We start from the raw sequence: 25,222 nt of genomic DNA on the forward strand, positions 1-25,222 counted from the left end.
ATGGAGGCGGGCGGCGGCGGCGGCCTGGGGCCGCTGCTGGGGAACAACAAGCAGCCGCAGTCGCCCCCTCAGCCCCCTCAGTCCCCTCAGCCTCCATCTTCGCCGCAGCTGTCGGGGCCGAGAGGCGGAGGGGGGCTCCTGCCCGGGGGAAAGGCCCGAGACTTCAACCGCAACCAGCGCAAGGACTCGGAGGTGCGGGCCTCTCTGTCAGTTAAGAATAACGACCTTTATTAAGCGCTTACTATGTGCCAACTTGTACCTCCCAAGCGCTTAGTACAGTGCTCTGCACACAGTCAGCGCTCAATAAATACGATTGATGATGATGCAAAGCGCTGCTCTAAGCGCCGGGGAGGTTACAAGGTGATCAGGTGATCTGAGCCCCTTCCTTCCTCTCCCCCCTCTCCATCCCCTCCATCTTACCTCCTTCCCTTCCCCACAGCACCTGTATATATGTTTGTACAGATTTATTTATTTTACTTGTACGTATCTATTCTATTTATTTTCTTTTGTTAGTATGTTTGGTTTTGTAGTCTGTCTCCCCCTTTTAGACGGTGAGCCCACTGTTGGGTAGGGACTGTCTCTACATGTTGCCAACTTGGACTTCCCAAGCGCTTAGTACAGTGCTCTGCACACAGTAAGCGCTCAATAAATGCGATTGATGATGATGATGATGCAAAGCACTGCTCTAAGCCCGGGGAGGTTACAAGGTGATCAGGTGATCTGAGCCCCCTCCTTCCTCTCCCCCTCGTCCCCCTCTCCATCCCGCCCATCTTACCTCCTTCCCTTCCCCACAGCACCTGTATAGATGTATATATGTTTGTACAGATTTATTACTCTATTGATTTTACTTGTACCTATCTATTCTATTTATTTTATTTTGTTATTATGTTTGGTTTTGTTCTCTGTCTCCCCCTGTTAGACTGTGAGCCCACTATTGGGACTGTCTCTAGATGTTGCCAACTTGGACTTCCCAAGCGCTTAGTACAGTGCTCTGCAGACAGTAAGCGCTCAATAAATACGATTGATGATGATGATGAAGGACTCGGAGGTGCGGACACGGGGGGCGGCCGGTCCGGCCGTGGCTTCGATTCCCAGCTCTGCCAATTAATAATAACGACATTTATTAAGCGCTTACTATGTGCAAAGCACTGCTCTAAGCGCCGGGGAGGTTACAAGGTGATCAGGTGATCTGAGCCCCTTCCTACCTCTCCCCCTCGTCCCCCTCTCCATCCCCCCCATCTTACCTCCTTCCCTTCCCCACAGCACCTGTATATATATTTGTACATATTTATTACTCTATTTTACTTGTACATATCTATTCTATTTATTTTATTTTGTTAGTATGTTTGGTTTTGTTCTCTGTCTCCTCCTTTTAGACTGTGAGCCCACTATTGGGTAGGGACCGTCTCGAGATGTTGCCAACTTGGACTTCCCAAGCGCTTAGTCCAGTGCTCTGCACACAGTAAGCGCTCAATAAATACGATTGATGATGATGATCAGGTTGTCCCACGGGGGGCTCGCAGTCTTCATCCCCATTTTACGGATGAGGGAACTGAGGCCCAGAGAAGTGAAGTGACTTGCCCAAAGTCACCCAGCTGACAAGTGGCAGAGCCGGGATTTGAACCCCTGACCTCTGACTCCAAAGCCCGGGCTCTTTCCACTGAGCCACGCTGCTGGGGAGGTTACAAGGTGATCAGCTTGTCCCACGGGGGGCTCGCAGTCTTCATCCCCATTTGACAGACGAGGGAACTGAGGCCCAGAGAAGCGAAGCGACTTGCCCCAAAGTTACGGAGCCAGGATTTGAACCCCTGACCTCTGATCAATCAATCAGTCGTATTTATTGAGCGCTTACTGTGTGCAGAGCACTGGACTAAGCGCTTGGGAAGTCCAAGTCGGCAACATGTAGAGACAGTCCCTACCCAACAGTGGGCTCACAGTCTAGAAGGGGAAGACGGAGAACAAAACCAAACATACTAACAAAATAAAATAAATAGAATAGATATGTACAAGTACGATAAATAAATAAATAGAGTAATAAATATGTACAGGTGCTGTGGGGAAGGGAAGGAGGTAAGATGGGGGGATGGAGAGGGCGACGAGGGGGAGAGGAAGGAAGGGGCTCAGTCTGGGAAGGCCTCCTGGAGAAGGTGAGCTCTCAGTAGGGCCTTGAAGGGAGGAAGAGAGCTGCTCTGACTCCAAGGCCCGGGCTCTTTCCACTGAGCCACGCAGGCTGTCCCACGGGGGGCTCACAGTCTTAATCCCCATTTTACAGATGGGGGAACTGAGGCACAGAGAAGTGACTTGCCCAGAGTCACACAGCTAAGTGGCAGAGCTGGGATTCGAACCCATGACCCCTTGACTCCAAAGCCCATGCTCATTCCACTGAGCCGCGCTGCTTCAGCTGAGTGAATTTGGGCAAGTCACTTCCCTTCTCTAGGCCTCAGTGACCTCATCTGTCAAATGGGGATGAAGGCTGTGAGCCCCCCATGGGGCAACCTGCGTGGCTCAGTGGAAAGAGCACGGGCTTTGGAGTCAGAGGTCGTGGATTCAAATCCTGGCTCTGCCACTTGTAAGCTGGGTGACTTTGGGCCAGTCACTTCCCTTCTCTGGGCCTCAGGGACCTCATCTGTAAAATGGGGATGAAGACTGTGAGCCCCCCCGTGGGACAACCTGATCACCTTGTAACCTCCCCAGCGCTTAGAACAGTGCTTTGCACATAGTAAGCGCTTAATAAATGTCATCATTATTATTATTATTGTTTGGCTGAGAAAGGGCCGAGCCGGCATTTTTGGGGGGCAGGGGCAGCTGGCTGTATTCATTCATTTATTCAATCCTATTTATTGAGCGCTTACTACTACTACTACTAATAATAACAATGGCATTTATTAAGTGCTTACTATGTGCAAAGCACTGTTCTAAGCGCTGGGGAGGTTACAAGGTGATCAGGTTGTCCCCCGGGGGGCTCACAGTCTTAATCTCCATTTTACAGATGAGGTCACTGAAGCACAGAGAAGTTAAGTGACTTGTCCAAAGTCACACGGCTGACCTCATCATTATTATTATTATTAATTGGCAGAGCAGGGATTTGAACCCATGACCTCTTACTCCACATCCCGTGCTCTTTCCATTGAGCCACGCTGACTTGTCTATAATAATAATGATGGTATTTGTTAAGCGCTTACCATGTGCAAAGCAGTGTTCTAAGCACATGGGGGATACAAAGTAATCAGATTGTCCCACGTGGGGCTCACAGTCTTAATCCCCACTATACAGATGAGGTCACTGAGGCACAGAGAAGTTAAGTGACTTACCCAAGGTCACACAGCTGACAAGTGGCAGAGCTGGGATTCGAACCCATGACTGCTGACTCCCAAGCCCGGGCTCTTTCCACTGAACCACGGTGCTTCTCTTACTGTACTCTTATTCATGCTGCTTACTGTTTGCAGAGCACTGTACTAAGCGCTTGGGAAGTACAAGTCGGCAACAGATAGAGATGGTCCCTACCCAACAGTGGGCTCACAGTCTACAAGGGGGAGACAGACAACAAAACAAAACAGGTAGACAAAAAAGTCAGAATAAAGACTGTGACTGCAGACTGTGAGCCCGTTGTGGGATAGGGACCGTCTCTTTATGTTGCTAATTTGTACTTCCCAGGTGTTTGGTACAGTGCTGTGCACACAGTAAGCGCTCACTAAATATTCACGATTGAATGAATTAAAACTCACGATTGAATGAATGAACTAAATATAATTTATTATATTTATATAATAAATATATATGTAGTGCTCATAAGCATATTGATATAATATAAATCATATATTATATATCTAAAATTAATATAATTTATTTAATTTATATTATATGTAATAAATATATTTATAAATATTATTCAGAGAAGCAACATGGCTCAGTGGAAAGAGCACGGGCTTAGGGAGTCAGAGGTCATGGGTTCTATTCCTGGCTCCACCACTTGTCAGCTGTGTGACTTCGGGCAAGTCACTTCACTTCTCCGTGCCTCAGTTACCACATCTGTAAAATGGGGATGAAGACTGTGAGCCCCACGTGGGACAACCTGATCACCTTGTATCCTCTCCAGCACTTAGAACGGTGCTTTGCACATATTAAGTGCTTAACAAATGCCTTCATTATTATTGTTATAATTGAATGAATGATTGTATCGGTCCTAGAAATCCTAGCACTCTAGAGCTGGGAATCGCCACCAGAGATAGGGTCATTCAGCCCCCCTCCTCTAGGTCAGTCAATCAATCAATGTATTGGGCACTTACTATCTGCAGAGCACTGTACTAGCAGCGTGGCTCAGTGGAAAGACCCCGGGCTTTGGAGTCAGAGGCCATGGGTTCAAATCCCGGCTCCACCAATTGTCAGCTGTGTGAATTTGGGCAAGTCACTTCACTTCTCCGGGCCTCAGTTCCCTCCTCTGTAAAATGGGGATGAAGCCTGTGAGCCCCCCATGGGACAACCTGATTACCTTGAACCCCCCAGCGCTTAGAACAGTGCTTTGCACATAGTAAGTGCTTAATAAATGCCATTATTATTATTATTATTATTATTATTATTATTATTATTACTAAGTGCTTGGGAGTGTACAATACAGCAGAATTAGCACACATACTCCTTGACCATAATGAGCCAGGCGCTTAGAACAGTGCTGTGCACACAGTGAATCGTATAATATATAAGACTGATGAGGGAATCAATCAATTAATCGTATTTATTGAATGCCAAAACTGCCTTGGACAGTTGTGATCTGTCCCTCGAGATGCCAAAAACATGCGCGCTCCTTGAGGATGGAGACCATGTTTTATCATTTTTGTACTTCTACTCCTCATCCAGTTCAGTGCTTTGCCCAGGGTCAGTGCTCAATCGATACTGTTGAAGTTAATGCCAAGGCTGGGCCCAGGTGCCAACCGGTGAAGGGTAGACTTTGAGTGGATGGACCCATTATCTTAGGGGACACAATATGAAGTAGAGAATGCTTATGAGTGTTAATAATAGATCATGCCCCCAGACTCCTTCGTGGGCTTTAGGAAACCGGGAGCTCAAAGTTTGCCTTTATTGTGTCGAGGCTAGGTCAGAGATTCAAGCACGTGGGGCTCATAGGCTTAATCCCCGTTTTACAGAGGACACAGAGAACTTAAGTGACTTGTCCAAGGTCACCCAGAAGACGTGTCAGAGCCGGGATTAGAACCCAAGACCTTCTGACTCCCAGGCCCATTGTTTATCCACTAGGTCTGTTGGTTTCTTTGACACCAACCCCCTTACCTGAGCTTCTCTTTCTCCCAGTCCTGGGTTCTTTATGCAGAATAGGACTGGAGTGTGGGGAAGATTTCGTAGTAGCCTCTTGGGGAATCGCCGGCTCAGAAAGATAATTTGAGGGTTCGAGACTGCCCACAGAAGGCTCAGGAGAGCCCCATTGGGACACCAAGCACCAAGGGTGGCTGCTGTAACCTTTGTCCGCTTAACCTGAAACAATTGTCCTCCTCCACCCACTCTACCTGCCCTGCCTGGCAGAGGTGTGGTGGTGCCAAGGGCACTGACTGGCCCTGTTCCCTTTTCATTTTCTTTTTGTCAGAGAGAGGTAAAGGGAAGTGTAGCTTCCTTTGGGAGGTGTTGCAGTGTAGAAGTGGGAGGACCAGTATGTTTGGTCTACTGGAAATGATGGACTCATACGTATTTCTTTTTTTATTGCAAGCAGTGAACCTTGGGATCTGTGATGGGCCGTAGCCCCTGACCTAACCCAAATCTAGACACCATCTAGGCCCGACCCAAGTTCATGTGTCCTTTCTGATTCAAGAATCAAATGCGTAATGAATCTTGCATCAAAATGTTGCCAGCCCTGATTCCTGAAATTACTGTTGCGCAGCACTCAATCAATCAATCAATCGTATTTATTGAGCGCTTACTGTGTGCAGAGCACTGTACTAAGCACTTGGGAAGTAAGTGGGGCAGTTTAGGTGGCGGCAGTGAGTGCTGCTCAGAGCTGGGGTAGGAGAGCTTTATGTGAATCAGTCAATCAACAGTATTAAGCGCCTTCTCTGTGCAGAACACTATACTAACCACCTGTCTCATTGAACCAGCAGGGAATACTCTGTGGGGTGGGGGTGTTCGAAATCATCATCAGAATTATCTATCGATGAGACGTCCAGCCAAAGCAACCAGGCAGTTTGGCCTCTATTTTTTGTGTCCCTTTTGCCTCCGATCATCAGCCCTCCCCCTCCGCTCCCAGCCATTCACTAGTCGATATTGAACTCTGGCCACTGGAAGCTCAGGAAAGACGACCCAATGCGGGATGTGTGTTCTTGAGCTTCACCCAGGCCTTTTGGCCTCTTTCACACCAACCACCTCACCTGAGCTCTTTCCCTCAGGCCTGGATTTTTTTATGCAGGATAGGATGGGGAGTGAGGGGAAGGTATCATAGTAGCCTCTTGAGGAATCGCCAACTCAAAAAGATAATTTGTTATTTAAGTGCTTACTGGGTGCCAAACGCTGCTTTGCAATTAGATGCATGAGGCTCTGGGGGAGCAAGAACAGGTCTTGAATCCCCAATTAACTGAGGTACAGTGAGGTTAAGTGACTTGCTCGAGGTCACACAAGCAAGCCAGGGGCTGAGTTGGAATGAGAACCCAGGTCCCCGACTTCCAGCCCTGTGCTTTTTCCACTGGGCCGCACCGTTTCTGATTTGCAGTTGTCAACTGTGTGACTTCGGGCAAGTCACTTAACTTCTCTGTGCCTCAGTTACCTCATCTGTAAAATGGGGATTAAGATTGTGAGCCCCCCGTGGGACAACCGGATCACCTTGTAACCTCCCCAGCGCTTAGAACGGTGCTTTGCACATAGTAAGCGCTTAATAAATGCCATCATTATTATTACTATTTGCCCACCAATGGGGTAGAGTGAGGCTGGAAAGGGGTAGGATGGCTGTGTTTCTTGTAGGAAGATCCCAGTGTTCTCTTACAGATTAAGCCACACTTTGATCTCTAACAGGGCTATTCGGAGTCCCCGGATCTCGAGTTCGAGTATGCTGACACGGACAAGTGGGCTGCAGAGCTCTCGGGTAAGGGAGAATCCCGCTTACTTAGGGCTCATTTTCTCTGGCAAGATCTGCATCCGATTAAAGCAGTGGGTCTTGGGTGGGGGCGGCGGGGAGATTAGTTTACATTGACAGGTGAGCTCATAAAAGTGGGGGGAAATCATTCCAGGTCTTGGATGGTTGGTTAGGAGGCAATGGAGGGGGACTCCTGGTCTCTGAAAAGGAGTGTTATTTATGGGAAACCAGCAGATCCTACCTTTGGGAAGCTGGCAACCTAAGGGCAGTTCAGGCGCTGGGGAGCTTAGATGGAATTGGTCAGGAAACGCTCCTGGGGGGAAATAAATAGCATTTGAATGGAGCTTTGTGTTTCCCCGCTCCCTTCTGGTATGGTCATCTCAGGAGCCTCTATCTGAGCTATTCGTGGGGCTGCAACTCTGGTTGCCCTGACCCGGGCTCAGGCCGTGTGCAGTCTGCCGTGGGTGCTGAAACTGGACCAGTGGTGACCAGTGGTTGTATTCTTGGCAGAACTCTATAGTTACACAGAAGGACCCGAGTTTATGATGAATCGCAAGTGCTTTGAGGAAGACTTCAGCATCCACGGTAAGGTGGCAACTCCTTCTCACATCTGTCTCATTGGAATAATAATAATAATGACATTTATTAAGCGCTTACTATGTGCAAAGCACTGTTCTAAGCACTGGGGAGGTTACAGGGTGATCAGGTTGTCCCACGTGGGGCTCACAGTCTTAATCCCTATTTTACAGATGAGGTAACTGAGGCCCAGAGAAGTGAAGTGACTTGCCCAAAGTCACACAGCTGACAGTTGGCAGAGCCGAAATTTGAACCCATGACCTCTGACTCCAAAGCCCGGGCTTTTTTCCACTGAGCCACGCTGCTTCTCTACTGGGGTCCAGTTCTGTCCTCTGGACCGAAAATTGAGGGGGAGGGGGCAGTGATGGAGCCCACTCTGCTGACCTAAGCCACCTTTAGCCCTTCCACCAGATTGTGAGCTCCTGTGGATGAGAACTTCCTCTTCCATTTTTTTCTGGGGATTTCCCAAGAGCCTGGCGGAGCATTATGGGCACTGGAAAATAAGATGTGTGGTATTATTTTGTGCCAAGCACAGTATTATGTGCTGGGGTAGATCCAAGGTAATCAGGTTGGACACAATCCCTATACCAGATGGGTTTCACGGTCTAAATGGGAGGGAGAATGGGAATCTCCATTTCACAGATGAGAAAACTGAGTCCCAGAGAAGTTAAGTGACTTGCCTGGGGTTACCCAGCAAGCAAGTGGAGTGTGATTGGAACCCAGGACCTTTCTCCGTCCACCCAATCCCAATGCTTATTGAAAAAGCTCAGTGAATGCTTTTGAGGGTGATGATTTGGGGCTTCTAGGGGGTCACATGCAAATGAGAGGCTTGAAGAACCTTTGGAATAGACATCAGAAATTGCTCAGCCAGCGAGGCATCCCTGCTTAGTTGCTTACCTGGGTGTTCTTTGTAGAATAATAATAATAATAGTATTTGTTAAATACTTATTATGTTCCAAGCACTGTCCTAAGTGTGCTTGGTGGATGTGGGGATGCAAGGTAATAGCAGAATGCCAAAAGTAAGAGCCATTTCCTTTTACAGTCTCTATTCTAGTCAAGCTACATCAGAATTCCAGTCCTGGAGTGGGGTCATACACAGCAGCATAGGCCAATCCCAAGTCAGCTGAGGGAGGGCCCTTCGATCACTTGTTTGATGTCTTGACCCAGATGGTCATTGCCCTGACTCTCTTTACCATCACAAAGTCCCATCCCCTCCCTGGACCCATGGTTTTGAATATTTTTGCTTTCCAGTGGCCGATCAGAAGTGGACCAGCCTGGACACCAGCCAGCACCGCACCCACGCCATGAGACTCCTGGATGGGTTGGAGGTCACAGCTAGGGAGAGGAGGCTCAAAGTAGCCCGGGCGATTCTCTACCTGGCCCAAGGTGAGGAGATGCCCTCTCCTCCACAGTCCCCCCGCCCCATGTGGGTGGCTTAAAGGATTTCCTAGCATCCTCTAGTCGGAGCAGGATTAGGGAGCTGAGAGAGCTGTGTTCCGGGTCCACAGGTACCTTTGGTGAGTGCGGCTCGGAAGTGGAAGTGCAGTTCTGGATGCGGTACAACATCTTCCTGCTCCTGGAGGTGGGGACGTTTAACGCTCTTGTGGAGCTCCTGAACATGGAGATTGAGTAAGTGCTGAAATCGGGGGCGCTGGTGGGAAGGGAGGTGAAGCCGGGGGTGTGTCCTTTTCCCTTCCACCTGGATACTGGGCTCTGGGAAATTTTTCCCTGAGGCCATCTCCATGAGCTGCTACTGGCAATTTATTGTAGCGCCTGTCTGCCCTGCTGGATTGGAAGTTCCCAGGGGGCGGGGATCGTGACTCTGAGCTTTATCGTATTCTCCCAAGCGCTTCGTAAGGTGCTCTGCCTAGAGTAAACGCTTGAGAAATACCACTGATTGATTTGATTGCCAGGAGGCTGAACTGCTTTGAATGCAGGATGCAGTGAGCACAAGCTGGCTGAGCTCCAGGGTTTCCTGTGGCCCCAGGGTGGTAGGGAAGCTCCTGACCCAGACCTCCAGGTGACCCCCAAAAGAACACCCCGGAAACTCCAACTCCTCAAACAACCGAAACTCAGCAGGTTCTGTTTGGGCCCTGCCCTCTGTGGGTCAACTGGGAGGGAGGAACTGATCACTTGTGTTTAGCCTCGAGTCCCGTGTTTCTGACGCCATTCAGATGCAACAAACTAACTAAGGTCTCCAGGGGATGTGGCCTGAGTCCCTGGATTCACCTTGTGGGAGTTTGCTCCTGAACCGGTGAGAAGCAATGTAGTCTAGTGGTTAGAGCACAGGCTTGGTAGGTAGAAGGACCTGGGTTCTAATCCCGGCTCCTCCATTTGCTGTGTGACTTAGGGCAAGTCACTTAACTTCCCTGTAACACAGTTCCCTCATCTATAAAATGAGGATTAAGGTTGTGAGCCCCTTGTGTCTGGCACATAGTAAGAGCTTAACAAATGCCATTTAAAAAAAAAAATTACTCCTGTGCCTAGTACAGGACTGGCACATAGCCCTTAACAAATACCTTTAAAAGAAAAAAATCTACCATAGTGCTTAGTATAGTGCCTGGCACGTAGTAAGCGCTTAAAAAGCAAAAACAACAAAAAATGGTGACTTCCTCCTGAAAACAGGCACCCTAGAACCCATCATTTCAACCCCCCCCATGGCCCATTAGCCTCCCCCTGAGGGCCCAGGTTTACCAGCCAGTTTGAGTTCTTAGCCTGTCAATCAATTGATGGTCTTTATTAGGTGCTGGCTCTGGGCCAAGCACGGTACTAAGCGCTTGGGAGAGGACAGTAGTTAGTAAACCTGATCCCGGCCCTTGAGGAGCTCTTCATCCATCTCTCACCCTAACCCGTTCTGTTCCTGGAGAGAGGGAGGGGACCGCTCTTGGAGAATGACTGCCAGCCTCTCATTTCAGCAACAGCGCGGCTTGCAGCAGTGCCGTGAGGAAGCCGGCCATCTCCCTGGCCGACAGCACAGACCTGAGGTGAGGCCCCGGCGGAGCCCCACATTGCAAGCGGGCCACTGAGGGTGGTCTGACCGGCCCCTGGGGTTTCAGTACCCTCTCCTGACATGCCTGCTCTCTGTCGTCTGGCCAGGAACAGGGCTCAGCGGTTAGTGTTGTGTGGGAAGGTGAGGTTCCTGCCCTCAGGTTGCTCCTTGTCTGATGTAGGCAGGGTGGCAGGACAGACATGTAGTCCATGTGGAGTCAGCCAGAGGAGGACGTATCAAGGACCGTGCCGTGGCTGGGATTCAGTCGGGAAGGTTTCCTTGAGGAGGAGGTCTTTAACTGCAGAGGGAGAGAGTGGGGAGGGGAACCCTCAAGCAGGAAGACTGTCCCAGAGGGAATGGGACTTGAGCAGGAGCTTGGGCCCGCAGGGAACCCGAGCTTCAGAAATGGCAGTTTTTCCCCCTGCTCAAGTCCCAGGGTAGGGTCTGGAGCCCTCCTCTCCCTGGTCCGGCCCTGGCCCGTCTTCAGCCCTACTCTCCGCCTCACTCAGGGTCCTGCTGAACATCATGTACCTGATCGTGGAGACTGTCCGCCAGGAGGGTGAAGGAGACAAAGCTGACTGGAAGACAATGAGGCAGACCTTCTGGGCCGAGCTAGGTGAGTCTCCCATTCCCCGGGCGAGGCCATGGGCGGGAGGAAAGGGTTGGAGGATTTCTGACCAGCGGGCATCCCTCCCTCAGGCTCTCCCTTGTACAACAACGAGCCATTCTCCATCATGCTGCTGGGGATGGTGACCAAGTTCTGCAGCGGCCACGCTCCACACTTCCCTATGAAGAAGGTGCTGCTGCTCCTCTGGAAGACAGTGCTGGTAATAAATAATAATAATGATGGTATCTGTTAAGCGCATACTATGTGCCGAGTACTGTTCTAAGTGCTGAGGTAGCTACAAGGAAAAAGGCTTGTCCCACGTGGGGCTCACAGTCTTAATCCCCATTTTACAGCTGAGGTAACTGAGGCACAGAGAAGTTAAGTGACATCCCCAAGGTCACACAACAGACAAGTGGTGGAGCCGGGGTTAGAACCCATGATCTCTGACTCGCAAGCCCGTGCTCTTGCCATTAAGCCTCTCGGAGAAAGGGTTGCCCTGGCTGGGAGACGAGAAGGCCCACACTCAAGTGGTCAGGGTCAGGCACTGTTTCCCCCCCCAGAGAGTGGCTTCCTTCTTGAAGACCGTTTTGCACCTGTAGCTCAGAAATAATAATAATAGTAATAGTAATTGTGGTATTTAAGAGCTTACCTTGTGCCAGGCACTGTACTAAGCACTGGGGTGGATACAAGCAAATCGGGTTGGACACTGTCCCTGTCCCACGCGGTGCTCGCATTCTCAGTCCCGTCCCCATTTTACAGATGAGGTAATTGAGGCAAGGAGAACTGCAGTGACTTAACCAAGGTGACGTAGCAGACAAATGGCAGAGCCAGAATTAGAACCCATGCCCTTTGGATTCCCAGGCCTGTGCTCTGTCCACTACACCATGCTGCTCAATTTGGGGGCCCAAATGAACTGAGTCTGGGCAACGCAGGTCAGGGTGGTTGGGTCTCTAGGGGAAGTGAGGGCACTGAGGTGCATGGCAGCCAGGGAGGCAGGTCTGGGGGAGCGAGAACATATCATCCACAGGCTGCATGTTGGGGGCGGGGGAGCTGGATAGGAGCAGACCTCTGCCTGGACTCCCTGGATCATCTCGCATGGATTGGGCCCAGACCTGGTGGATCCAGAGCAGTGGATGGCAGTTATATTTCCTTCCTGGAAGCCACCAGGCTCCCCCCGCAGCCCCTTCTCATTCAAGCCAGGCAGGTGAAGCTTCGGCCTAGAAGCTGAGCTCACTTCACCGACTCCATTTGAGGAGCGTTGGTGTCTGTGGACTTCTGAAGCCGCTGACACTAACAAAGCGGCTCACTATGCATAACTATCTTGGTCCCCCAGCGTCCACCAGAAGGGTCAGGAATGGTCATCCACCTTATGTAGTTGAGGACACATCCGTGTGTTCCAGTGTAGAGCTGCAGCTGGGACCCAGCCCACTCTCTGCTACCCGAGACCACTTTCTCAAACTTCTGCATCCTCACAGGTTGCTTCTTTTGCCCCCGCTTTTCAGTTCTTCTGGTGCCACAATGACCCCAGTCCCTTCCTAAATTGTCTTGGTTGCAGAGGCCCAAGACCCTTTCCAAGTATAGCAGGCTAGTCCGGTGGCGGGATGAATCCCGTCCGTCCGCAGGTCCCATATGTCCCTTACTGGAGCTTGTATGGCCTGACTCCTTAGCAAGAAGGCTTGGGGTATTCCTTTCTGCTGGAATTGCACCCTGAAGGACTGGAAAATGTTAGCTTGGGGTCAAACAGATGAGGGAGGAAGGGCGGAAAGGAGCAGGGAGAGAGAGTAAATATCTGTATGTGTCTTATGTGTCTGTGTCCAGCCGTCCTTTGTTGTCCTGTGGCCATTCACTACTGGCCATCGCTGCCCATTGACAAATGTCGAGGCCCTCCCTACTGGGGTGACAACGGGTGTCTTAGAATCCGTGTGGAGGCTGGGTTAGTGGTTTGTTCCCAAGCCCCACTAAGGGTGGCTAGGCATTGAGCAGAAAGCTTTCCTTGTCCAGGATTCAACAGAGTCATGATTTTCTGTAGGAATTTTCCCCAGAAGACTGCTCGCTTCGGGTAGCCTGGCCAGTCACTTAATAACTGTGGCATTTGTTAAATGCTTACTATGTGCCAGGCACCGTTCTAAGCACTGGGGTCAATACAAGCAAATCGAGTTGGACACAGTCCCTGTCCCACACGGGGCTCACAACCTTAATTCCCATTTTACAGCTGAAGTAGCTGAGGCACAGAGCAGTTAAGTGACTTGTCCAAGGCTACACCGCAGACAAGTGGCAGAGTCAGAATTAGAACCCAGGTTCTCCTGACTCTCAGGCCTGTGCTGTATCCATTAGGCCACTCTACTTCTCACTTGTGCTGGGGGAGGGAGGGACAGATTCTGGTTGCCAGCCCTGTTCTCCCGGGGGGCCGGGGCCTGTGGACATTAGCCTGGCCCTGAGTGCTGTTCCTGCCAAACTCATCGCTCACTACTGTGCCCGCTCTCCATGGTAGTGCACCCTGGGAGGGTTCGAGGAGCTGCAGATCATGAAAGCCGAGAAGCGGGAGATCCTGGGGCTCCCCCCGCTGCCTGAAGACAGCATCAAAGTAATCCGCAGCATGCGGGCCGCCTCGCCTCCCGCCTCCGCCTCCGACCTGATCGAACAGCAGCAGAAACGGGGCCGGCGGGAGCATAAGGTTGGGCCTCCGGACCTCCCGGTGGCTGGGAGAGCTTGGGCTGTGGTGCCTCTCCGGGAGGGATTGGGACTTGGGTGGAGGCTGCGTTGTCCGACTTCTGAGACCCACCCCTGGGGACAGGTCTCCCTCGGCTTCCCTCTGCCAGCCCCTTGTCCTTCGACTGGCCTTTTTGACCCTGCTACCCCCACCTCAGTCTCTCCCTTCTTCCCTCCTTCGCTTTCAGGCTCTCATCAAACAGGACAACCTGGATGCCTTTAATGAGCGGGATCCTTACAAGCCTGACGACTCCCGTGAGGAGGAGGAGGAGAACGACGATGACAACAGCCTGGAGGGCGAGACCTTCCCCCTGGAGCGGGACGAGGTGATGCCCCCTCCCACGCAGCACCCCCAGAGCGACCGGCTTGCCTGCCCCAAGGGGCTCCCGTGGGCCCCTAAGGTCCGGTAAGTCTTTGTTTCTGGAGGACACACTCTCCCTCCTGGGAAGCCATTCCTAAATCCCCTGGGCTTGCCTGGAGATGCTGGATGGTGGGGTGCAGGAACTCACCCACTCCTAGGTCTCCTGTGACGGGGGTTGGGAGGTGGTGGCAGGGATGTTCTTGCAGGCTGTCCTGGTTGGGAAAACACGTGCTGTCATGCTTCCCCCGGATGGGCACCATGTACATGTCCGTGACTGTTTCCTCCAGCTGCACGGCACATCGTGGGAAGGATGCCCCCTGCCCCTCTCAGTGGCCACCTGCCACATTCTAGCAGCGAAAGCACGTGGCCAGGCAGAACTGAGTGTATTTTTATCTCATGATCAAAGGTATTTATTGAGCGTTTACTTTGTGCAGAGCTCTCTACTAAGTGCTTGGGAGAGCACAACAGAGTTGGCAGACATGTTCCCTGCCCACAGGGAGGTTACAGCCTAGAGGGAGAGGAGCACTACAGTAGAGTTAGTTGGTAGACATGATCCCTGCCCACAAAGGACTTACGGTCTAGAGAGGGAGGCAGACATTAAAATGGATTTCAGTTGGGGGGACATGATGGAGTGCAAGGCTACGGACAAGAGTGCTGTGGGGCTGGAGGTGGAGAAAGTCAAGTGCTTGAAGGGATTCAGGTGCGGTGGTCCACATCCTCCTTCTCTGAGACCTCCAAGTTCTGCCTCTTCTTGGGGTTGCTGCGACCTTTGACCCTGGCGGAAAGGGAGGCAGGTGAAGAACCAGGAGCGAATCAGGTGGGGCAGAGATGAATGGACTGGGTTCGACCCCTCGCCCCATACCGCGCCTGGGCTGCCCATCTGGCCCGCTTTGACAAATGCTGCCCTCAAGTGGGGTTTGAGACTCAGCTTCCTTGGGGTCACCCCCATGATGCCATTTACGGGGCTTAATGGAACAACAGATTTGGGAGCTGAGGGGTCAGCTTTCTTCTGGAAAGGACCCTGGCTCAATGATTTCTCTCCTAATTCTTGGGTCTGAGGACCCAAGAGGGTCCACATGGATTGGTTGGTTGATTGAGAGCTTGTGGAAGCCACATCTTAAGTGGGGTGAGGTGGAGCTGGTAGAGATCCAGGGAAGGGAGGCCAGACTGAGCAGGGTCGGGGAGAAATCTCCATCTGGAATGGCAAAGGATTGAGAAGGGGAAATGTTACATCCATGCTTTTTCAGGGGCTGACGTAAGGACTTTGCTCAGACATTGGCAAAGGCCAAAATGTCAGCAGATTCTAGAAGGGTTTGGATCATTTCAAGGATGCAGATTCCACAGTGGGCTATTAGAAGGGCTCAGTGGAAAGAGCATGGGCTTTGGAGTCAGAGGTCAGGGGCTCAAATCCCAGTTCTGCCAATTGTCAGCTGTGTGACTTTGGGCAAGTCACTTAACTTCTCTGTGCATCAGTTACCTCATCTGTAAAATAGGGATGAAGACTGTGAGCCTCCCATAGGACAACCTGATCACCTTTTTAACCTCCCCAGCACTTAGAACAGTGCTTTGCACATAGTAAGTGCTTAATAAATGCAATTATTATTATTATTATTGTTATGTAACACTTCCATCTGTGAAGATGGTTGTCAGCGAGGGCAGTCATCACAGTTCCCCCGAGCCTCTTGCCAAGTAAGGGTTGCATTCTTAGAAGATTCGTCTTGGAATATTTTCCCATTCTGACATCTCATACGAGCACACAAGTGATTTCTTCCCACACCAGCTATTGGGACGATATTTCCAAACAGGCTGGAGTTCTCAGGCAAAGGTCCTGACTGTTTGACATTGTCCTAGAGTGAAAACACGCATTGTGATAGGACAGAACGCTCTCCTCCAGGTGCGGTCCTGGCCCAGGTGGACTCTGCTGGCTTCACCCCAGTAATCAGCCACTCTTATCTTGTCCTGCTCTGTTCCCTTCTGATTTCTGGCAGGGAGAAAGATATTGAGATGTTCCTGGAATCCAGTCGGAGTAAATTCATTGGCTACACGCTAGGCAGGTGAGTCTGGACCTTTGTGGGCATGTTGGGGGGAGGATCCTTGCTCCACGGACTGTGGTTGGGAATACTCCAGAGCCCACCCGCCTCCCCTCTGGCTGTCAGCCCTGGCTGGGGGCCCGGGCTGGGGCCTTTTCAGCCGTTCAGGTGGAAAGACAGGCTTGTTTTAGTGTAACAGTTTGGCCCCATGGAAAGAGTTCGGGCCTTTAAGTTGGAGGAACTGGGTTTGTAAGACCTTGGGAAAGTCATTTCCTTTCTCCTTGCAAGAGCATAGGCTTGGGAGTCAGAGGTCATGGGTTCTAATCTCGATTCTGCCACTTATCAGCTGTGTGACTTTAGGCAAGTCACTTAACTTCTCTGTGTCTGTTACCTCATCTGTAAAATGGGGATTAAGACTGAGCTCCACGTGGGACAACCTGATAATCTTGTATCTTCCACGGTGCTTAGAACAGTGCTTGACACATAGTAAGCACTTAACAAATACCGTCATTATTATTATTCTTTGCCTCAGTTACCTCATCCGTAAAATGGGAATTAAATCCTTTCCCTGTCCTATGTAGAGTGTGAGTCCCATGTGGGATAGGGACTGTGTCCGACCCGATTTAACTTGCATCCATGCCAGTGCATAGAATAGTACTTGGCACATAGTAAGTGCTTAACAAGTACGATAATTACTATTATTATTATTATTATTATTGTCTCTCCCTCCTAGTGACACCAACACTGTGGTGGGGCTACCCAGGCCGATCCACGAGAGCATCAGAACCTTGAAGCTGGTGAGGGCTTGGGGTGGGGAGAGACAAGTGGTTTTAAGGCCTAGGGCTTTCGGTGGCTGGGGCTGGGGCAGTGGGGCCGGGAGGAAGCAGGGGAGGGCCCGAACATCTGCCGCACAAGTACATGCCTCTCCTTTCCTCCCTCCCCCAGCACAAGTACACATCGATCGCAGAGGTCCAAGCACAGATGGAAGAGGAGTACCTGCGTTCTCCCTTGTCGGGGGTAAGTGTGGGAGAAAGCTCCTGAACTCAGCACCTCCCTCCTGCCTCATGTCTCCGCCTTTATCTCCAATCTTTTCACTTTAAGATCTGTGATTCCCAAATGACCTAGTTTTTCCCCCCTCTGTCCCCACCACCCACCCTGCAGTGAGTTCTGTTGGGCCTCTAAGCCTTTGCCCTGACTCTTTTCACTGCTTGAGTTGCTTCCCTCATCCTCTTGGCCAAACTGCGGTCCTCCTTTCCAACTCAGCCAGAAACCTGCCTCCTCCCTGAAGCCTTCCCAGATTAGCTCTGCCGTACTCCACCTCTTCCCTTACAGTTTTGGCATGTTTACGCATCAGTTGTGATCTCCTGGCAGTCAGGAACCTATTCCTTTACCACTTCCCCATGGTGCCTGGTACCTGTGTGTGTCCCTCTGCCAGTGGCCCCCCAGCCTGGGGCTCCATAGTGCAGACTGGATGGCTGATCTTCCCGCTGTTTGTCCAGGCGCTGTGTGCACCCGCATCTCTTTCTGTCCCTCTGTGGGCCCCGTTAGCTGGGCCGACCACACAACCGGCCGAGCTTGTGGAGTCCTACCTTGGCTTGGTCAGTTGCGCTTCCGGGCCTCGGGCTGGACCAGAGTCCAGTCAGGTTCAGCCCTGGCTGGACATCCTGGCCCCCTTCCCACCCCTTAACCTCTCTGTTGAAGTCAGAGCGGGAGAGGCTACCACTTCATGACCAGGCCCCTCCTGTGATGCTGGGACTGGGTTTGGGGGTGTTGGGGTGGGGGTGGGAGGGCACCTGTCTCTGGGGCTGCCCCTCGGGAGGCCCTGAACATGCTCAGTTGCAACGGCTGCTCCTGGCCAGCTACCGTGGTCCCGGCCCCAGCTCAACACCCCTGGTTCCACCAGTTTTTGCTGTTTAAAGGGAGAAGAGGAGGTGGAGCTGGTTCCGGCAGAAACTCTGTACCAGGGCCTGCTTCCCAGCCTGCCTCAGTACATGGTGAGTCCTGCGCTGGGGGTCTCTCGGGACCCTACCCTGCCCCTTCCTATTTCCTTGTTGGCCGCGATCCCGCGTAGGTCAGGGTCTCCCCTCACCTTCTGGGAACCTGCCCAACCGCTGTCCCTTCTCCTGCCGCCCAAGCCTGTGGGCCAGCCTGTCCTCAGCCCTTGAAGTCTGGCCTCTTCCCTGCTGCTGAGGCCTCTGCTCCTCCCCACCCACCCCCTCCCCCGATCCCCAACGCAGATCGCCCTGCTGAAGATCCTGCTGGCTGCGGCTCCCACTTCCAAAGCCAAAACCGACTCGATAAACATCCTGGCCGACGTCCTCCCCGAGGAGATGCCGTGAGTACCGTTCCCAGGAATGGGGCGGGATCTTCCTCTGGCTATCCTTAAAACTCCCAGGGACCTGTGTAGACTAAGCACCCAGTCTCTCCAGTTGTAGCTGGGGTGTCTGCTGACCGGGCACCCCAGCGCATGGCTAAGCGGAGGGGCCAACCTCGGGGCAGCATACAGACCCAAATTGTGGCCTAGTAGAAAGAACTCGGGTCTGAAAGTCAGAGGACCTAAGTTCTAATCTTGGCTCAGCCACTTGCCTGCTGTTTGACTATGGGCAAGTCACTTGACTGTTCTGTACCTCAGTTCTTTCATCTGTAAAATTAGACCGAGACACCCTTTTGGGACATGGACTGTGCCCATTCAGATTATCTTAGTGCAGTGCCTGGCATTCAATTCATTCAATTCAGTCGTATTTATTGAGCGCTTACCGTGTGCAAAGCACTGTACTAAAGCACTTGGGAAAGTGCACTATAACAATAGACACATTTCCTGCCCACAACTGCAGATAGTAAGCGCTTAAGAAACACCATTAAGAGAAAAAAAAGTGGGCTCCGGGTGGTCCTTGGTTCTGCCAGTGACAGTGGCTAACGGAAGCAGATGGTGTGACCTCCCCCACCCCCAACCCCCGCAATCTCAGGGAACCTTTCTGTATTGATGTTCACTGCTTCAAATAACCCAGCCGTCCGGTTAATCTTAAATCTGCCCCTTCTCCAACCCCCATTCCCCTTCCACCTAGCTAAGGGTCGTCAGCCCAGGGACCCATCCAGAAAAGCCACTGTAGGCGGAGACCAAAGTTGTCAGATTTAGGGGATGGGATCTGGGGAGGAAGGAGTGGGAGCCAGTTTGATTTTCAGGGACTTGGGAAGAGGCTGAATGGAGTGGGGTGGGGGAGCAGGCCATCAGAGGAAGGAAGAGCAGGAAGGGGGAGGCTTTCTCAGGGCCGAGGGGATGGCGGGTGGGGCATCTTATGAGTGAACAGCAGCCTGCCCTCGGCCGAGTGTCGACGAGGTCCAGGGGTTTGGAGAGAGGGATGAGGAGATTTGAGGCTCTGTTCTGACAGGTGGTCAGGGAGGGAGCACTTGCTGGATTTTCTCTAAGCCCCTGGTAATAGGGAGCGTGCAGGGCGGGAGAGTCACCGGGCAGCTCTTCATTTTCAGCACCACGGTGCTCCAAAGCATGAAGCTGGGAGTGGACGTGAACCGTCACAAGGAGATCATCGTGAAAGCCATCTCTGCCGTCCTCCTGCTGCTGCTGAAGCACTTCAAGCTCAACCACGTCTATCAGGTGCCTGGGCCTAACCGCATGCATGTGCGGAGGGGCGCGGGGGTGAGGGGCATTGTGTTCCGGTAGCTACGTTGGAGAGCCCAGGGTAGTCACACCTCCCCAGAGTTGGGATGGGGAGGTGTGTAATCGTCATATGTGTGTGAGCATGTGCGCCATGGATTCTGGTTGCCACCCTGGAGAGCTGGGGTGGCCACTCCTTTCCAGAGTGTGTGGGGGATGTGTATATACACACTTAGATGCTCCCTGGTTTCTGTTGGCCAAGCTGGAAAGCCAGAGAAGCCATGCCGTCCCAGAGCTGTGAGTGTTTGTGCGTAATACTTACGCGAGCACTTGCACCCTGGGTTCCGGTCGCCACGCTGGAGAGCCTAAGGCAGCCACACATCGCCAGAGTTGCATTCTCATGGGAGGGGAAAAGCCTTGAGCCTGCAGATCTTGTTTCCCACTGCCCTGTGGGTTCTGGGACTTCCTTTGGGAGATTGTCCCGCGGGGCTGGCTGATAGGGGTGTGGGTTGTCTGTGACGTGCACAGTAGGATATTCTTGGGGAAGGTTAACATTCCGTAGTTTCAGGTAACATGAGCCCTGTACATGAGCCTGTCTAAACAGCTTTCCCCGAAAGAGCGCTAGAGTCGGGAGCTTTCTCACTGGCAGCCCGCCCACCAGCCAGCTATTCCCCTGCCTGTTAATGAATACACTTACTATCAAATGAGTTCAAGCCTAGTTCTGCTAGGTTGTAAGTTCCTTGAGGACAGGAGTGGGTCTCCATACGCTGTGGGACTCTCCTAAGCTCTTAGGACAGTGCTTTGCCCACAGTGCTGAATAATTGCCAGCGATTGATTAGTGGAGGCCTAGCTCTCTGGCCTTTTTGCTGGGGACAGAAGGAGACAGAAGGCCAGGGGCCTCCCTCTCCCTTTCCTCCATTTCTTTCCTCCCTCCCTCTCCCTTTCCTCCCTCCCTCCCTCTCCCTTTCCTCCATCACCCTGAGCTCCTTTCCTCACTCTCTGGTTCCAGTTTGAGTACATGGCCCAGCATCTGGTATTTGCCAACTGCATCCCCCTGATCCTGAAGTTCTTCAATCAAAACATCATGTCCTACATTACTGCCAAGAACAGGTAGAAGTGCTGGGGTAAGGCGGGGAGTGATCCAGGCCAATGGGGCTGGAGGACCACCAGGAGTCTGGCATTGAGTTGATTTGGCGTGGTGGGTTAAGCTGGCAAGCCTGCACAACCCCTTGAGAGCCTTCCCCCGGAGTTCGGGGGTTGCCACAGACCTAGGCTGGGTGCTTAGGAGACAGGAGGAGTTGGTCCTCCTGGTCCCGCCACTCCCAGCAGGTTCCGGGGTGATGGGTCTGCATGGGCTTCTGAGATCCTGTGGTGAGCTGAGGAACTGGTCTCCCCAACCTCTGGCCTGGCTGAAAGACCTCCAAAGGGTTCCTCTCTTTGCAGCATTTCTGTCCTGGATTATCCTCACTGTGTGGTGCATGAGCTTCCGGAGCTGACCGCAGAGAGCCTGGTAATAATAATAATAATAGTGCTTGTTAAGCGCTTACTGTTCTAAGCACTGGGGTATGTAAAAGTTGATCAGGTTGGACACAGTCCCTGTCGCACATGGGGCTCACACTCTTAATCCCCATTTTACAGTCGAGGTAACTGAGGCCCAGCGAAGCTAAGTGATTTGCCCAAGGTCACAAAGCAGACATGCAGAACTGGAATTAGAACCCAGGTCCTTCTGAATTCCAGACCTGTTCTCTATACAGTAGGCCACGCTGGCCCCAGGGGCAGCAGGATTCCCTACAAAGCAGGTTGCCATTTCCTAGGAGGGTGGTGATTGGTTCTGGTCTGGGTGGTGGGGAAGTGCAGAAAAAGGACTGCAGAGCCCTGCTCTTTGAAACTGCCATCAGAGCTGGGGCCCTGGCCTCTCCCACCTGACAACTGTGGTTTTTGTTAAGTGCTTACTTACTCTGCGTCAAGCATTGTCCTAAGTGCTGGGGTAGATATAAAATAATCAGGCCCCACATAAGGCTCACAGTTTAAGTAGGAGGGAGAACAGGTAGTGAATCCCCATTTTACAGATGAGGGAACTGAGGCACAAAGAAGTGAAATGATATGCCCAGGGTCACACAGCACACATGTGGCAGAGCTGGGATTAGAACCTAGGTCTTCTGACGTCCAAGCCCTTGCTCTTTCCACTAGACCATTCTGCTTCCCTATTTTGGTCCCAAGCTCCACTCCCTGGGGCTCATATGCCTGGGGCCAGTCCCCCATCCTGCCGCGGTCCTGAGTCCTTTGATGGCCAGTGAGAGTTAAAGCCTAGAGGGACCCGACAGGGTGAGAAACCACCTTCTACCTGGTGAGTCACGGACTCATACCTCTCCTGGCTGGTCTCACCGGTCTCTTGGGGCCACTCCCATCCAGATTCTCTGTGGTTTGAGCCCCACCCCTCCCCCAACCGGCCCCCCTCACCCGCGCCCGGTCGGGTCTGCCCTACAGGAAGCCGGGGACAACAACCAGTTTTGCTGGAGGAACCTCTTCTCCTGCATCAACCTGCTGCGCATCTTGAACAAGCTGACCAAATGGAAGCACTCACGGACCATGGTAAGTGGGGAGGTGCAGAGGGCGGGGGCTGTGTCGGCACCCTGGAGCGAGCCCGGACCTCATGGGAGTGAGAAGGAATGGGACAAGGGGAACCAAGAGAACTGCTAGCGGAACAGGGGCCCAGTCCTGTCCAGGCCCCCAAATCCTTGACCATGAGGATAGAGCCCGGGGAGTCGATTGGGTCCACTCCCAGAGGGCCTACCGCTCCGTGGCGCATTCCTCCCTGAACCCCCACCTCCCCAACTCCATCCCCGGGCGCTCACGGGAGCCGGATGGTGGGTGGCCGGGGCCTTGGGTTCTCACCTGCCTGTCCGCGGGCCTGACCTGTGGCAGATGCTGGTGGTCTTCAAGTCGGCCCCCATCCTGAAACGAGCCCTCAAGGTGAAGCAGGCCATGATGCAGCTGTACGTGCTGAAGCTGCTTAAGGTTCAGACGAAGTACCTGGGCCGCCAGTGGCGAAAGAGCAACATGAAGACTATGTCTGCCATCTACCAGAAAGTGCGGCATCGCCTCAATGACGACTGGGCCTATGGGAACGGTGAGTCACGGGCAGGCCCTGACCTGCCTGGGTGTCCCCCTGCCTTTCCCTCCCTCGCTTGTCCCCCTACCCTGCTTGCGGGGGAGGGACCGAGCCCCTGGTGCCTAGACTCATCCAGCCATAGGTACTGCAACTAGAAGGGGCCTCCTGAGGACGGCTAGCCTCCATACAGGGACACCCTTCACTCCCCAACAGAATGTGGGCATGGAAGTTTTCCATTTTCCATGTCCGGCCCCAGCCCGAGCAGCCTGGCCCAGCGAAAAGAGCCTGAGCCTGTGAGTGGGCGTTCCTGGGTTCTCATCCTGGCTCTGCCATTGTCTATCTGTGACTTTGGGTAAATCACTTCAATCAATCAATCGTATTTATTGAGCGCTTACTGTGTGCAGAGCACTGTACTAAGCGCTCTTCACTTCACTTCTCTATGCCTCAGTTACCTCACTTGTAAAATGGGGATTGAGACTGTGAGCCCCGGGAGGGACAGCCTGATTACCTTGTATCTTCCCCATTGCTTAGAACAGTGCCTAGCGCATAATAAGTGCTTAACAAATACCATAATTATTATTATTATTATATGGGGATTCAAAACCTGTTCTCCCACTCCCTTAGACTGTGAGCTCGATGAGGGTTAGGGTCTGTCTGATGTGATTACCTTCTGTTTTCCCTCAGTGCTTAGTACAGTGCTTGGCACAGAGTAAGCTCTGTGTCCCCCTTCTAGACTGTGAGCCTGTTGTTGGGTAGGGACCATCTCTATATGTTGCCGACTTGTACTTCCCAAGCGCTAAGTACAGTGCTCTGCACACAGTAAGCGCTCAGTAAATACGATTGAATGAATGAACAAAAACCCAAGTATTACATTCCACAATTATTAGCTAGCGCTCAGATTAGTCCCTGTCATCCTTCCAGAGCCCCAGCTCAGGAAACCTTCCCCCCGCTCCAGGATCCGGGGCCTCCTCCAGGAGGCCTGATGTCTTCCTAGTGCCTTCTTGGGGCTAGGGCCTGGTCTTCGGCTCCCTGTGGCGTGGGGCCGGTGCGGAGGCAATTGAGGGAGACACCCTCCCTCCCCCCTGCACTGACCCATGCTGCTCCTGCTCCTGCCCAGATCTCGATGCCCGCCCCTGGGACTTCCAGGCCGAGGAGTGCGCTCTGCGGGCCAACATCGAGCGCTTCAACTCCCGCCGCTACGACCGAGCGCACAACAACCCCGACTTCCTGCCTGTGGACAACTGCCTGCAGAGCGTCCTGGGCCAGCGGGTGGAGCTCCCGGAGGACTTCCAGATGAACTATGACCTCTGGCTGGAGCGGGAGGTCTTCTCCAAACCCATCTCTTGGGAAGAGCTGCTGCAGTAAGGGTCTCCACCGGCCCGGGGACACTCCCCTCCACGCTGAGGGGCTCCAGCTGCGTGGACTCCCGCCCTCCCTTGTCCCCTTGCGGGCACAGTCCTAAGCTGTTCTTCCAGGTGGCAGTCCGGCCGCACGGGCTTTGGGAACAGCTGATCCCCCTTCCAGGAATTTTCCTCGCTCTTGGTCTTGGGGCGACCAGCCCGGGAGAGAACTACGTCACCGTCATCACCCCCACCAAGACACAACCGAGCCTGAGCATCTCAGCCCTACCTCCTCCCACCTCCGGCCTCTAAACGTAAGGAACAGCCGCTGCCGAAGGTCGAAGCTCCTGGGGGCCCGGAGCCTGCCCTTGGGTCTTGGCGGGGGCTGGGGGCTGGGAGCTAGTATTCCAGGCATCAGCCCTGCTCTGCCTCAGGCATGCCTGGCCCGCTGCCACCCACAGCTCCTGCCAGCGAGGGACTTGGGGGGCACGCAGGACGGGATTGGAAATCTCCCTGTGGGAAACAGAGGCTTGGCCCTCCTCTGCTCTCAGCAGCCTGCTGTGTGTGTGTGTATATATATATACATATATATAAACACACATACATATACATATCTATATATATATACATAAAACTGTGTGCGTCCTCTCCATGATTTTTCATGTATTTGTGTGTTCTATTTACATTAAAAAGGAAAGAATCCTTCTTGTCTCTTCTGCCCATCTACCCGCTGGGGGTCCCCGGTCTAGTCTGAGAAGCAGCCCGGCCTAGGGGAAAGAGCACAGACCCGGCTGTCAGAGGATGCGGATTCTAATCCCA

The 25,222-nt window shown here is 52.6% G+C and overlaps 1 protein-coding gene across 1 annotated transcript; it reads left to right on the forward strand.

Annotated features, from left to right (window-relative positions):
• On the forward strand, positions 1-25,222 carry STRIP1 (striatin interacting protein 1). The gene is made up of 21 exons (XM_038749341.1): positions 1-192; positions 7,006-7,075; positions 7,577-7,651; positions 8,894-9,028; positions 9,151-9,271; positions 10,558-10,626; positions 11,141-11,247; positions 11,331-11,458; positions 13,730-13,912; positions 14,136-14,353; positions 16,297-16,362; positions 17,072-17,135; positions 17,284-17,355; positions 18,258-18,332; positions 18,576-18,673; positions 19,825-19,951; positions 20,961-21,061; positions 21,395-21,461; positions 22,439-22,543; positions 22,877-23,081; positions 24,181-25,222. Exons 1-21 carry the CDS (start codon positions 1-3, stop codon positions 24,426-24,428), a joined length of 2,526 nt encoding a protein of 841 aa, XP_038605269.1. The 3' UTR covers positions 24,429-25,222.

The sequence above is a fragment of the Tachyglossus aculeatus genome, chromosome 7 (genome assembly GCF_015852505.1).
Source record: "Tachyglossus aculeatus isolate mTacAcu1 chromosome 7, mTacAcu1.pri, whole genome shotgun sequence".
NCBI lineage: Eukaryota > Metazoa > Chordata > Mammalia > Monotremata > Tachyglossidae > Tachyglossus > Tachyglossus aculeatus.